At 38.2% G+C, this 15916-nt stretch overlaps 1 protein-coding gene across 3 annotated transcripts in view; it reads left to right on the forward strand.

Moving 5' to 3' along the window:
* The window catches only part of UBE3D (ubiquitin protein ligase E3D), a 196214-nt gene that overhangs the window by 155624 nt on the left and 24674 nt on the right, over nucleotides 1-15916 (forward strand). The window contains exon 10 of one of the 3 annotated variants that reach the window (XM_074397770.1): nucleotides 11985-12081. The exons of the other annotated variants lie outside the window; for them this stretch is intronic. Coding sequence (XP_074253871.1) covers nucleotides 11985-12081 — 97 coding nt within the window. The remainder of the gene's footprint in view (nucleotides 1-11984; nucleotides 12082-15916) is intronic. 3 annotated transcript variants of the gene reach the window in all.

Raw genomic sequence — 15916 nt, forward strand, 5'->3', positions numbered from 1 at the left:
TTTACCAAATTATTCTCTAAAATGTTCATATCAACTTTTATTTCATCCAAGTATTTTTTTTATCAGTTAGTAGTTGTAAGCTCTGCGAGGAAATGGCTATATCTGGGTTTTGTTTTTCTTTTTAAGTAACTTTTCAAGTAAATATTTTTGAGTAAGTTAGAATATTGTGTTTAATGGCTACGATTTGTGGTATTCCAAGTACTTTTCTTTTTTCTCCTCCTTTTTTTTAATACGCTGCTTGTGCATATGCATGTTTCTGCTTAAAAATAGCCTCTTTTCACCGCTTCACCATTGTGAAGGACAAGGTACACAGTGAGAGTGTGATTGTTCTACAAAGAATATCACAAGCTGAAATTTGTTTTTTTACTTTTGACTCTAGGCTTTTCCAACACACAGTTTTGTTTTATTTCTTCATTTAATTTGTTTATATGGTGAATTACCTGAAATAATTTTCAAATGTTAAATTAACATTCTTGAATTAAATTGGTCATGATATGAAGGTCATGATATAAATTCATATTTTGTTTTTTATCTGTGTTTGTGTTCAGAGTCTAGGTAAGTTACAGATTTTCCTCTTTTATACTGTCAGTGGGTTTTTAATGTCAAGGTTTTGATAGCCCCATAAAATGACTTGGAGAGAATTTCTTCTTTTTCTGTTTTTGGCAGACTTTATATAAGATTGAAATTACCAGTTTGGTAAAATTCATTGGTAAAACTACCTGGATATGGTGTTTTGTAAGTTGGAAGAATTTTTAACTGCCAATTTCAGCCTATTTAAGATGATTCAGGCTTTCTATTTCTTCTGGAATCAGTTTCAATAATTTCCACTTTTCTAGGGATTTTTCCATTTCATCTGTATTTTCAGAATTTTCATAGAATTTGTTCAGAATATACCTTTTATGTTTGCTACACTATTATCTGGTCTTACTCATCTTTCTTTTACTATGTCCAGTTTCCTATTTATCTAATCAATTAAATTTCTGATAGCAAGTGTTATGTTTTTTCCTTTCTGGATATACTGTTTGGTTTATTTTCAAATCTGCCTGTAAGTTTTAAAAGTCTCTTGTAGCCTAGGCCTACTCTTGCTATTTCTTTTATTTCTTTATACTTACTATATATTCTTCCCAGTGAAAATTTCTCCAGGTTTGCAGGTTTTGTTGTGTATGTTGTTTCTGTTGACTTGCTCACATATTGGGTGATTTTATGATGGCGAGCTCATGTTCTCCTTGGGATTTTGGGAGGGTTCTTCAAGGCCTGGTTGAAAATATGTTCCTGAAGTTAGGACTGTTAGTGAGGCCCCCATAAATAGTGTGGAAATTCCAACCCCAAACACAACTGTGCCTGTGATCAGGAATTCTCAGGAGTGCCTTTCCCCTGACCCTCCATGCCACATTCTGAGCTGAGGCTGAGATAGGCAAGTAGCTTCATTCACCATCTGCCTCTAAAAGGTAGATTTTTTTTCTCCAATTCATTTACTATGGGAGAGTGGTATGGAGGAAGAAGGATCTCAGGAGTGTGTGATCCAGCATGCTATTTTGCAGGGCCACAGGCTTGTCTGCTGGCCCTCAGCCTTTTACAAGTTTAAAGCACAAGCTTAAGTCTAGACCTTCCAGGATGGGCAGAGGCTTTAGGGAAAATTCACTCTTCAGCCCTGGTTTACCAAGAGGCTTCAGGAATTTTTTCTACCTCAGAAGATTTGGTTATTCTCCTGATAGCTCAGTTATGTGTTTAAAAGGTTGTTTTTAAGTATTTATTCAGGGCCCGATGCTTATGCCCATAATCCTCGCATTTTGATAGGCCAATGTGGGTGGATCCCTTAAGCTCAGGATTTTAAGACCAGCCTGGGCAACATGGCAAAACCCAGTATACTAAAAATACAAGAATCAGATGGGCATGGTGGTGGGCACATGTAGTCCCAGCTACTTGGGAGGCTGAGATGGGAGGATCACTTGTGCACATGAGGTGGAGGCTGCAGTGACCTGAGATTGTGCCACTACATTGAAGCCTAGGCAAAAGAGTAAGAGACTGTCTCAAAAAAAAAAAAAAAAAAAAAAAAAAAAAAAAAAAAAAAAAAAAAAATCAGTAATTTTAGTGTTCTATACTGAGAGGGCTTCCTCTGACCTCTGACATCAGGCTGTGATACTGGAAAAAATGAGAGTTAAATCTTTTCTTTCTCCTTTCCTTCCTTCCTTCCTTCTTTTCTTTTCTTTCCCTTCCTAAAAGAGAAATGGGAGTTGTAAATCTTATATGGTAACTTTTTTAAAGCTACATATATAGGTCAACCTCAATTTTTGAGATCACAGTCAAAAGAAAGGATGTAAGTGAAAAAGTAGCAGTGACTAACATTTTGGGTGAATCCTTAATAATGTATGGGGCTCTATACCAAGTGTTTTATTAGGAAGAAATCCACCGTCATGATTCTGTCATTCCCATTGTAAAGATGAGGACACTGAAAACTTGGAGAGGTTCAAATGACTTTCCCAAGTTCACACAATTAACAGGTATTCATTGTGTGAATTCATAATGTTTATCTTGGGTCATCAAGAAAAGAAATAATGCTAGATGGAATCTGTTTATATTTGGTGCATTATTATTTTAAAAGGCAGCAAAATGTGTAACGTATCTTAAATTTCCATCTAATTTGTGGTATGATAGATAAGTGTGGTCGTATCATATTAAACAGATACGTGTGTCAAAGGAATGCAGAAGCCAGTTTACCTTGCCCCTTTACTACTTTGTCTCCTGTAAGAAAAAATACTCTTAAAATACTTTCCAAGGATTTTTCTGGATGTCATATCCCAAAACACATTTGTCAGCCTGGATGAAGAGAAACTTTGGCCAAGGACTTTAAAGATTCATTACTAGACATGGATCCCCTTTGTTTCCTAATTCATCTGAAACTACTCTCCCACTTCAGTCAACTGTGTGGTATTTGGTTATAGTGTTAATAGATACTTCTCCCTATGCAAGTGGTTTTTTAATATAATTTATATGTGTGTGTGTATGTGTGTGTGTGTATATATATATATATATATATATATATATATATATATATATACCTGTATATATAATGTACATATATATACGTATACACACACACATTTGAAGCATAATGTTATAAAACAAACTTGGAAAATGTAACTTTCACAGTACAGTCATTTTTTTTGGTGATACTTGAAGTACAGTTTTCTCAGGGAATGTTTTCAATGAACCCTCTTTTTCTTGTGTGATACTCTTTTGTGATTGCCAGTTTGGGGATAGATTGTGAAACTACAGTGTCTGTGTGTTTTTCTCAAGCAAGTTCTCATTCTCCTAAAGTAACCAGATCCATCCATCAGTCCAGGAAAATCAGGAAAAAAATTGCTAGGAAGACACTTTTGTCCCAAATTCAAAAGTAGGCAGTTTCCCTGGTGATTTAACTTCCTCTCTGCCATGCTAGAGGAACCTTGTGCTGTTACCTCCAGAGTCTCCACTAGCATCTTTATTATCATCTGTGCTTGCAGGTACTGATACTTCTAAGGCCAGCCACTGAAAAAGAGCATGGGTCACCACGACTTGGGAACTTAACCCACCCCTCTTGTTATTAATACTTACATCCCTACGCTAGGGCCTTTTTGCCCTTTCTAAGCACGTGGGAAGAAGAAGAAAGTGGGAACTCTCTTAATTCACTTCTGTGAATTAATCTGTTACCAGAACACCAGGGGATGGATCTAGGTCCTGATACTCACTGCACAGGAGGCCAGTCATTGAGATGAGCATTACCAGGGAAGAGGCTTCATTTGAGTGCTGCAGCTGATGGGAGATCAGTCTCAAATCCAACTCTCTGACCAATTAAAATCAGGGGCTTATATATATAGCAGGGAAGGAATGTAACTACATGTAGGTAAACAGGAATTAGGGAGAAGTGAAGAAATCATGAGAGATGAGAGGGTCTGGCTTCTCTCTGTCTGGATGTGGTGATGTGGTGAATTTCACTTCCTTTGAAGTTTAAACTATCCAGGAGGCCTGAGGAAGGAACTCAGTAAGACAAACCTAAGTTTTAAGACCAGGAGAGCCAATTTCTATGTTTATTTTAAATGACTGTAAATATTAGTTCTATGGAACAGTTGGGCTAGTTTCAAATCGATATCAACAAGGGAGATAGTACACTAGTATATATCTCCATAATTCATCCTGTTACACCAAATTCTATTTTCCATGGTACTTTAATTATTTAAGCTACTAGGAACCTGTTCTGGAAATGCTTTGTTTTGCTTTTTCAACTTTTTCATTGAGTAAAACTCAAATATGTTTCTTAATACCTGATACCATCATTTTCTCATTTGTAAAATGACTTTAGAAACATTGTACCTTTATGATAAGTCATACATATGAGGAGCATGAAAAGCTCAGACTGGTGAAGGGTTCACATGACAATAAGATTCAGGAAATGAAAGGTTTTATGTTTACCCTTTACCTTATTTCCATGGTAGAAGGGTAAATGAACATTGTTCTTTTCAAAATTAGAAGACAACTTGAAGATAAATATAAAGCTATTCCCCAGAACTAGAAAGAGAATTCCCCTGTATCCATTTCAATTGTATTACCAGAAAGTGCGGGAGTCCTTGGTTCTTGTCTTACTTGGAGAAAGAATTAGGCCAAGAGACAAATTTAGCAAAGAAAGCATAAAATTTATTGAAGGAAAACAAAGAGCAGGGAGTTTGTTGAAGGAAAACGAAGAGCAGAGAGTTTATCGAAGGAAGTACAGTTAAGAGAGGAGCAGGCTGTTAAGGCTGGAAAACAGCCACAGTAGCAGCAAAGGTTAAAGCAGTGGCAGAGTTTAGAGACAGTACACTCTGAAAGGAAAGGCATAGTGGGCTGCTGGAAAGAGAATGAGCCAACAGCCCTGAGAGTTCTGCGTTAAGGTTTTCCTTTTAAGTTCCCGCCTCTGTCTTAACTCTCTACCTTTGTCTTTGTCTAGTTTCCCTCTTCTGCCTTAAGTCTCTGCCTTTCTCCCACCTAGTTCTCATTCCAGGTATGTGGTGTTCTCCCTCAGTGTCAGTTGATACACAGATACAGGCTCACTGTTGGAAGTAGCTCCTTCCTAATGATGGTGCTGCTCATTACAGTCACCCCAGGAAGGTCTTACAGTGGTTAAATACGTACTTATTGCACCTGTGTACCTCTTAGGAATTTCACTTTTGCCCTCTTTCCTTCATCAGCTACTTTCTGATAGCTTAACTGCAGAGTGAACAGTTACTGAGCATCTATCTCAAGAGACGTTCCAGGGTGTTCCTTCCTGCTTACGTATTTTCCTTCCTCTCTGCTCATATCTAGCATGCATGTTTCGGATCGTCTCTGAGCTGTAAGATTTTCCAGACCTCTTTTTCCCAGGGGCTCCCCCTTCCGGTTCATATCTAGCTATCTGCATGTCCTAGCATTTATGGTAGTCTTCCCTTCCTTCCTTTCTCCTTTCTTCCCTCCCTTCTTTCTTCCCAGTCGAGCTCCTGTAATTTCTCAGGAGAGTGGATATGCATTTCCTTATTAGAATTTACATCTTTATTTCAATGCTGGGAATATAAGTTGGGAAGTAGTTCTCATTTTGAACTGTCATTTTTTTCCGCATTCTTTAGAAAAGGAAGATAAAGCAGGATTTGGAGGCAGAACCTTAGCATTTCCCTTGTTCTCTAAGTGCTCCCAGGCCTTCTCCCTCTCTAAAATTGTCAGTGTTCATTTTTAGACGCATTAGGAGAAAGTGGCTTTCAGTAACCATTGTCTGACTTCTTAGTGCAGGAACCTGGGTGGATTAATTGAAACATTCTAAAACTAAATAAAGTTGGCATCAGGGGGTCCAGCTGAGCACATACAGGTGTTACATGCAAGTCCCCCTAATTAGTTGCCATATCAGGAAGTGATTGTGTCTTCAGCTGACTTTGTTTAAACATGAGATGGTCCTTAGTACTGGAGATAGAGCCCATTTGTATTTGTTTTTCCTGTTTGAGAGTTACCCTTGAAAGGTATGTCGGTATTATTTGTCTACAATAATTTTCTTGTAACCATATTGTTAAATCTTTGTCAGATTTTTATCTTCTCCTTCCAGTCAGCAACAAAATATTTATTTACTTCACTACTCACATATCTCAAGTTCAACTCAATGTTTCATTTATCGAAGTGAAATAAAATGGCTACGTAATTTACCAGTTATTCATGTATTCTGATTGTGCCAGCCTTCAGTGTGAACCTCTGGAAACTAAATAAGATGTGTGAACTATAGTCCTCTGTGTTATTTTACAGTTGCTATAGTAGTAGTAGTTAAGATGTATTAATGTAAGAAGTAGAATATTATTACATACCTAGATGTCAGTAATGTCTAAATACTTTATGAGCCTTGCTATATTTAATAATTGAAAATGACATTATAGTGGATATTTTAATACAGATTTACAGAATCTGAGAAAGGGCTGGACTTGGGCAGGACTGGAATATGGGCCTACAAATTGTACAGGTCTGGTATGAAATCGCAACCCTTCTACATGCTGGCCAGGTATGAAATTGCAACCCTTTCACACACTGGCCAGGAAACCTCAGGGAAGATGTCTTCATCTATATAGTAAGAGTATTACTTATTTTATGGGTATTGTAATGATAAAATCAGTGAATGTACAAGAAGTCCTTGGAATATAATAAATACTAAATAAATGATTATGACTTCTGTCCCTATGACTATGCCATTTCTAATTCTAAACATCTGCTTCAATGACTGTTAGAGGCCAGGCTCCTATTCCTCAGCCCAGTGCTCTGTTGAACTCTTGTTCAACAAGCTGTGTCATATACCTAATACTAGGTATTATAAAAGATATCAAAGAAGACAGTCAGATCAACACTGATATTTTCATCACTTCCTGCTCTGCCTGTTGTCACTAGCATGACTAACAGCTGCTCAAGTGTCTGTCTCAGTTTCCAGTGAGATCATAAGTGCCTGTTAAAGAGAATTATTATCTTACACTTTTATAAGGTAACTCACAATACCTGGAACATTGCTGAGTGTAAGCCCAGCTGTTCAATAAGAGAATATCTTTAAAAATTATTATTCAAAGAGAGCATTTTGACAAGAAGAAATGGTTGCACCTGTGTTGGGTGGGAGAGGTAGAATTGGACCAGCTGATCTGTCACTACCCCTCCCACCCTAGGTTCTACCACCCTTCAGAAACACATTCAGTGAGGTGGGTAAAAGCTAAAGAAGACACATCAAAACTAACATACAAAACTGGTTTGTAAAACTGGGGTGGTCATTTTCAGTACTGTACTTATCTGTGAGGTCATATATTTAATATTTATACTTGAATTTTGTACAGACTCATACAGTCCCAGTCTGTGATTCTGATGTTTATAATCAAATCTGTAAGAGTAATTGCTTGCCAAAATATTCCTGCTAGCTGCTGCTAATGTTACAACTATTTTTTCTGTGATCTCCTGTAATCTACTTTTGCCATATTATAGCTCAAGGTTAATGCAACACAAACAACATTATTTAGACTGTCTTAGGGGCTTGAAACTCTAATTTTGGGTGAGAATGACCAAATATATTGCTTCCTAAGCTTTATTGCTTTTTGCTAGATCTCATTTTTTCCTATCCGAAGTTATCAAACATTCTGTAAAACTTAAAACTTTTTGCTTCTAAAAATAGGCCCTCAACTCTTTATTGTCTGAAGAAAAAATGGAAAGGAAAGCATTGATAGGTTATAAAAGAGAAAAAGGTGGGCAGTCCACTCAGGGTTTCGGGTACAACTATAGCAACACTCAGGCCTTTGGGATGTTGAGAAGCCAGGGAAATGGAAAAAATAATTTCCATTTTCCTCTCATGATGAGAGAGGATGGACATAGGTACTTTTTTCTAAGGAGCTTCAGTTCTTGGTCCTTAATTTCTTACCACCAGCATGCATTCACAAAGATGTTCGGAAGCAAGAGGTATCATCTTGATTGCTAAATGGGGAAGTAATAGGACAGCAGTAGATAGGGGCTCTTGGCAGAATGCTGTAAATTATTTTTTTCAAAAATGAGTGTGGAGATCACAGCTTTGTTGATATTGTATAGGATGTCGTCAGACAGTGATATCAGTCCTCCTACTCCTGGCAGCAGAAGGCTTTCCTCCAGCAAATGGAGCAGAACACTAATTTGGAAAGCAGGGAGAAAGTAAAGCTGCCCTGCTTGCCCAAGGTGCCACTGCGGAGTCCACTTTGCCAGCCAACTTCTCCCTACCCCATGTCGCCTGTGTCTGCACTAGACACATTCCCACCTTCAGCACCTTGGAAACCACTAGCCTAATTGCTCTAGTCTGTACCCAGTCCACTGTGTCTCACCTGGTTTTGCTTACTGACACCCTTGAAAATCTGGTAAAAGCTTTGGGTCCTATTCCTTTAAAAAAAAAAACCCACATCTGCTTGAAATTTTGCTTGCTGTTTCAGAGCATTCATGGACTGTTCCACCATCACCACAGGCACATAAATTTCTGAGACCTAAGCCCTTTCTAAAAACCAAACTGCATATTTTCACACTAAACAAAATAACAATAAACAAAAACAAAATGTAACTCTAACCACCTAAACACACTGTACTTTCATCATTTTAAATTAGTTTTGGACAAAACTGAAAGAAACCTAGGTTCTGGTTTTAGCTCTGCAGCTAGTAGCTAGATTGCCTTCAGCAAGTCATACCAGACATCTTTGGACCTCAGTGTGTCTGTCTGTAAACTCCAGTGTTCTGTATTCAGCTGTAGTCTTCTGTAATTCTGTGAGCCGAAGTGAGGTCCCATGAAGACAGTACTCCTATGACTGAGCATATGCTGTTTGCATCCATTCATTCATTTTTAGCTTAAGAGGGAATGGCCTTTCCATTCACTCAGGCTAGATGTGAATGTTATAGTTGATAAGTGGGGCAATATTGACATGCTTATATGTAAAAAAACACTTTCTGCTATTCAGTTTGAATCATTAAGTTCTGGGTTCATTTTGTTTTGTTTTGATCCAGCTATCGAGTCCTCTTATATTTCTATCACCTCCATCCCCAAGCAAAAAGTAAACTGGTTTGTCACTTTCCCTTCCCTTGACTCATTTAAAGTAATTCACTAACCCTGAGTTGAGCTAAGTAAAGTTTCTAAATAAGTTTGGATGATAGAGGAAAAGATAATGGTGACAGATAAGGCCCAGTGAATGGGGTGCTAATGTAAAGGGGCATCTATGGAGATAATGGGTCCTTAGGTGAATGAAGCAGGAGCACAACTCAAGAGAGAAGAGGGGTCAGTTAGGACATGTGATACACTTCTTTTACAACCTAGTTATCCTCAGCCTACTCAAAATTAACCCTGTCATTCTTTTTCTGAGAAAAAAGAATTCCTTGCTTGGCATAGTCATTTCTCCCAGACTGTAAAACCCAGCCATGATAATGATGCTACTAAAATTATAATTTATTGAACATCAACTTTGCAGCAGGTACAGTGATAGAAACTTTGTGGATTTTAATTCACTTAATTATTATAACCACCCTTTGGTACTTGTGCAACCTCTTCTGTTTTTCACGTGAGGAAACTGAGGCTCAGAGAAGCTAAGTCAAAGCCATATAGGCCTCACACCACAGAGCAAGAATCTAAGCACAAGTTATTTGATTCTAAAGCCTCTTTTTCCCCACTAGACTGCATAGCCACTGGGCTTTCACTTAATAATTAGTGAAATAGTCCTGTAAAACTGTGTCCACCTTAGTGAATCTGCCTGCAGTAGGGTTATTGTTACTGTGGCTCCTCATCTTTTGCAGGTAAATACAATTTATGAGATAATTTTTGAGGAGAGTGGCATGCCTAGAATACAGAATAACCACTGACAAGGTTCTCAGGATTTTAAAAAAAGGTTGTTTGTTGTTTTATTTTGGTTTGCTTTAATTCGTCACTCTGCCTGGCACATTGGAGGAACCCAGTGAATACGTGGATGTATGAGTGAATGAAAGGCAGTTCATTCTACAAGGTTTAAATGAACTCGTTTGCAATAGCAAATACAGAAAGCAAAATGTTAGAATTATACACTGGTATGACTTTATTTCTACATTTCAGGAACAAAATATCATAACTTTACACATAACTCTTTGAAGCTCTTGCTAGGTTTTTTATACTCTGCTTCCAAAATCCTTTTGTGCAGTTACAAGTACACTATTACGCCACTTTCATTGGAAAAAAGACTAATTTTACATTGTAATAATTGTACCTGTTCTGTGACAAAGCCTTGATTAAAAAAAAAATTCCAATTTAATAGCTCAAAGAAAGAAGAATGTCTCTAGGAGAACTGGGACACAATTTTACAGTTAACTGATTGTAAAATTGTCCTTCAGTGCTAAAATGGAAAAAAAAAAGGATGAATGTGGAAGAAAAAAGAATAGAATAACTGACTAAGCTCGAAGGTCATTAATGACACTAAGAGGAGTAAAAATGATAAAGTGAACATAGAAAATCATATTCTGTGAAAAATGAAATAGAATTGCTCTTAGCAAGAAAAAAAGCGGGGGGAAAGCATGGAAGAAATCTTTTCAGTACATTTGACGGAAGGGAAGAAGGACTGTGTACCCAAATAAGTAGCTCTGTGTTGGAGCCAAAGAGTGGGTTCTAACCCTTAGCAAAACTTCAGAGCAAACTTCTTAAAAATGTAGGTCAATAGGAGCTTATAGTTAGGAGAGAAGCCTGGTTTCCTGGAGACACGTTTTCTGTTCCACAGGAAGAAAGTCCAGTGTCGGTCAGTCTGTGAATCCTAATGCCCGATTCTAAGGAGGTGCAGCATTAATTGGAGCAGCTGCTAGCACGGGAAGAGTGTCGAGCCTTTCCAACTGACGACAAGAGAAAGTTTTAAGCAGGGTAGATATCAACTCCCGTGACTTTTCCTGAGATTATAAAATTACCAGTGTAAATGTCGTGGTCCCTATTTCTGATCCTATACATCCCCTTTTTTCTACCCCCTCGTCTTCACTGGGGAAAGCCATTCATTATTTAGAAGGCGGCAGCACTAGTGAATGCACAAAACTCAGATTGTTTTTGCAAGAGCCGACCATTGTGTTTAAATGAAAGTCTCAAAAGAGATCAAATCTGTCTCATTTATGGCACATGTGCTAAGTTTAAAAGGTTGCTATGGGAAACTTTCAGCTAACCTTTAGCCTCTGTGACTATATATTGCCTAGCTCAGACTTGTGAGAAATGTTTTAAGTTATGATAAATTCTATTTTCATGTAATTAGAAAAACAAAAACCAGTTATTGTCTCAAATGTTTGAGTCCTTGCTATTCCGCTTAGAAGCAGTATATTGGTAACGAAGCTTTTTCCTGTATACCCAAATTGAGGCTTTGCATTTCAAAGCCTCAATTCTGGTCTTTTACCATGTAGGAAGACGATTGGAGAGTACAAAATGAACTGATGATCAAGTCTTACATTAAGGTAATAAATGAAAAGACTGTGTCACAAAATCTATTCATGTCCACCCTAGTTTTTTCGCCAAAATGTTCTTGCTGTGACCTACTTCTGCAGATAAGAAAAATGATTTTGCCATCCTTCTATGACATTATGGCTATAGTGAACTGTTCCCAAGTGTCTTGGTGTAGGTGGCCTTGTGAGGATAAGCATTAATTATTTTCAGACTGCTGATGCATCACCTCTGGGGTGTCTATATTTGTCTTCTAAGAATGCATCATCACTCTCTAATTATAGGTGATCTGGTGGGATTAGATCTGTTGAGTTAAACAGACTAGGATGACAGAAAATATGCATGGAAAGTAAACATTTGAAAAATGTTGAGCTGCAGTGATTGTTAAGATCCAAACTATACTGCAGTGTTCAGAATAACACTCAGAATAGTCTTCACATTGTCAGTGTCACCACCTGCCTAATGCCTACATTTTAAATCGTTCGCCAATTGAGTTTATTTTTATGTTTTCAGCTTGAAAATTTATCACCTAATTCTAATTCTTGAAATCTTGCAGTGTTACCCCAGTGGATTTTGTGAAAAATCAGGAAATCACCATGGACTCTCCAGGAGACTGCTCTTTGATAGCCATCTCTGCGGAACCAGGAAGATCAGTAAGAGCAGTGAGGGCTGTGGCGCCTTGGTCTCAATTCTGAGGCTTCTGAGGCAGTGCAGAGCAGAACTCTGAGCAAAGTTTTAAAGAGGAGATCATTTTCTGGCCAGGATGCTTTGCCAAGTAACATGGAAGTAATAGAGTCTGGGTTGAAAATAACAAAGCTCCCAGTCTCTTTTCAGCTCCATCCTATAAAAGGTTATTTTCTCTGATGTTGATGCTGAAAAGTAATAAACCTAGAGTCTAGTTATATAATTAATTTAGCCAATCATTCATTCAGGCAACAAATATTTACTAAAAACCTTCTGTGTACAAGACCTCATAGAGGGATATACAGAGATTTAAATAAGACATTGCCCTTCCACATGAATGGTCCTTTTGCAGGCAGGAGTGGATAAGCAACGGTTTTACTGGGAAATATAAAACACATAGTATAGCCAAGAAGAGGCATTTGGTTCCCCTTTTCAGTGTCTGTGTGTGTGGACTGTGTCACATGCAGGGTTTGGGAATTTAAAATCACCAGTGCTTTTCCTCTTTTCTTGAATGACAGTCTAACAAGTAGCTTTCAGGAATCAGAAATTCAAGTTTTTAATCAATGGTGAACATAAAGCTGGAGGATTTGATCATGTTGAGGGTGGTGACCAAAGTACAGGGGTGCCCTTCTTGTCCCCCACAATTATTTCTGAAACTCCGTGCCATTTTAAACAGTAAAGTTGAAAGGTAGGGGAAGGATTGCATCCAATTTCATTCCCCTACTGAGCAGCAGATGTGCCCACAGGAACAACTGCACAGTGTGAGGTTGTCAGGTTTCCAAAAGAATTTAGCTAATGGGCTTCATTGCTCATAGACTTCGAATCCCAGAGAATCAACATGAAGGTGAGAGACAAGTACAAAACTTGAAGCTTCTAAGAGTGAAAAAGTGAGGAAGTTTTTGTGAGCAGTTTTTCTAACCCTGGAGTTCTAATTTGCCCCACCCAAAATTTGAAGCAGCTACCCCTCCATAAAGGGAAAGAAAGCAGATGTGAATGCTTATGTTAAAAGTCAGCTAATTTAAACTTAACGAAAAAGTTCTTAGCGACAAAGGCCAGAAAATTTAAGGAGCTCTGCAGCATCTTCTCTGGAGGCATTTCTGAATAATATCTCTGTTGAATGGCTTAGCTGTACAGGTAATGGGAAAAGCTGACTGAGGGCTGCCTCCAGGCTTAACAGAGAATATATTCTGGGTACCATTGTAAGTATTAGGGAAGGCCTGAAAATCACTGGCAGAAAGGCTAATGTTATACAGTTCAGATTCCCTCAAGGAAGAAAATGTTTATGCAGTTCAACGTTAGTAACCTGAATCATAAGCTGCTTGTTTTCTGCAAACATCAGAGTTAATAGTACCTGTATCCTAAACTAGTTCATGGCATTGCATTTTCAGATTCATTTTTCTTTTCACATAAGAACAACTTTTAACTTTGTACCAGGAGTGTTCTCTTAGATTCAGAGAGAACCACAGAAGTAAGTTGCCAGCTTGTTACTGTGACCTGTGGGACAGGGGATCACCACTTCAGAAGTCCTCACCCAGTTTTACACTTGCCACACTCCCTGTGACTACTTCACACTGCATGAATTGAGCACAGAGCCATGGGCCCAGGAAGAGTGTGGCACTCCAGAGTGGGGCGAGTGAAATGCTGAGGCTTACTGGGAAACCTGGGCTGACTCACCTGCAGCCTGAGCCAGGCCCTATTCCACTCCCACACTACTTTATGACTCCAAACCTGTCTTTTTGCACTGGCTGTGTAAACATCTCCCTGAGGCCTTCAGGAAGTTTGGAGCAGCATAGAACATGAGTAAGTTATGCAAGTGGAAAAAGGGAAGAAAGAAAGAGTGTATTTGAAAGGATAGTTGTTGAGATGAAGTCCTATACCCCATCCATCTTTCTCCTAATATTTTTTATTTTAATAAACATATATTAAGCGCAGTGGAACTCACAGGATTGAAATATGAAATTCCCTCACCCCACCCCCACCTCCATGCCCCCGCAATCTTCAAGAGTTAGAAAAGGTGTTACTGAGTTTCTTTTTGTACAAGTGATTTTTGGTTACAAGGATGAATTGTATAGTAGTGAAGTCTGGGCACTAGTGTCACCCAAATAGTGTACATTGTACCCAACTATTAACATTTTAAGATGTTTTCTTTTTTTGGTAGAGAGCTGTCCTCTTCATCCCAGGCCTCTACCTACAGATGCCAGTAGCATTCCCCTAGTTATGACAATCAAAAATGTCTCCAGACGTTGCCAAGTGTCCCCTGGTTGAGAACCACTGATACACACCCATGTAACCATTATCCAAAAAGAAGATTCAGATTATATCCATTTCACATAGAGTTCCCTTCAGGTATTTTACAGTTAATCCTCCCTCTTTGAAAACCACTCTGTTTTCTATCATCTTAGATTCATTTTGCCTATATTTGGACTTTGTAAAATTGAATCATACAGTATGTACTCTTTGTTGTCTGGACCTTCCACTTAACATAATGTTTTTGCAGTTTATCCATATTATTGCATTTATTAGTAATTCATTCCTTTTTGTTGCAGAGTAGTATTTCACTGAATAAATATGCCACGATTTGTTAATCAGTTCTCTTGTTGATGGGCACATACATTGTTTCCTGTTGGGGGCTATTTTGAATAGGCTGCTGTAAATATTCTGGTAAAATCTTTTTGTGGACTTGTTTTCATCTCAGGTACGTATCTAGGAATGGAATTACTGGGTTTTAGGGTAGATGGATATTTAACTTTTAATAAATTGCTAAACACTCTTGCAAAGTGCATGTGCCATTTTACACTCCCAGCATCCATGTCTGAGAGCTCTAGCCATTCCATGCTTCATCAGTGACATCGTTTTGTAATGTCAGTCCTTTATCTAGCTATTCCGGATGTCTAATTATGATTTTTCACTTGCATTTCCCTAAGGATCAATGATATGAGCACCTTTTCAGGTGATTTGTCTTCTCTTGTGAAGGATCTGTTTAAGGCTTTTTATCACTGATTGTAGGAGTCCTGTTCCCCTCCTATATCCTCCACCAGTACCCGTAATTGTTTTGAGTTTTCACGGGAAACTCAGGGACTGAGAAACCTTTGGGCATCTGAATAAATTTGGTCTAAATTATAAAATCCATTATGAAACATGCCTTCTGAATTTTGTTTGTTTGTTTCCATTTCCAAACATCCTGTGAGTTTAGAGAGTATTTTCCTTAGAGGTTAGAAATACTCCTCCTAATTAGCCAGACAGGTATACAGAACTACTTTAACTTTCTATGGCATAGCCTTCCAGTGCGCACAACCCCTACCAGCAACAGCCCGACCTCATCCTTCCACAGCTTTGACAAGCAAATTAACAGCAGGAGCCTGTCCCCACATAAAGCAGTGAGTCACTTTTATAATTCCATGCCCAAGGGAGTTTTGTGGTGAGCCTTTTTCTGGAGGCAGTTATTTCTCCCTCCTCCCTCCAGTTTTCTTTTACCCATACAGGAATGTCTTTACCTAGTTTAAAAAAAAAAAAAAATTAATTAATTCCTCTATCTAGAAAGATCCTTTTTCCATTCCTATTTTCTGATAACAGAGCTTAGCTATTTCCTTTTAATTACAGTGGAAAAGGGAGGAACTCATAAACTTTTTAATTGTTAGGATGGTTTTAAGGTAGTATTTTCTACAGAAAGATTCATCTCCGAGTAGTTTAGGACCTTGTTTCTAAACAGGATACAAGGACACTTGAAGCAGGGTGTTTTCTCAATGCACTTTGAAAACGGAATGCAGTGGCCTGCAGAAGGGGAGTGGCTTATGTTAGGTGTAT

The sequence above is a fragment of the Saimiri boliviensis genome, chromosome 4 (genome assembly GCF_048565385.1).
Source record: "Saimiri boliviensis isolate mSaiBol1 chromosome 4, mSaiBol1.pri, whole genome shotgun sequence".
Lineage (NCBI taxonomy): Eukaryota > Metazoa > Chordata > Mammalia > Primates > Cebidae > Saimiri > Saimiri boliviensis.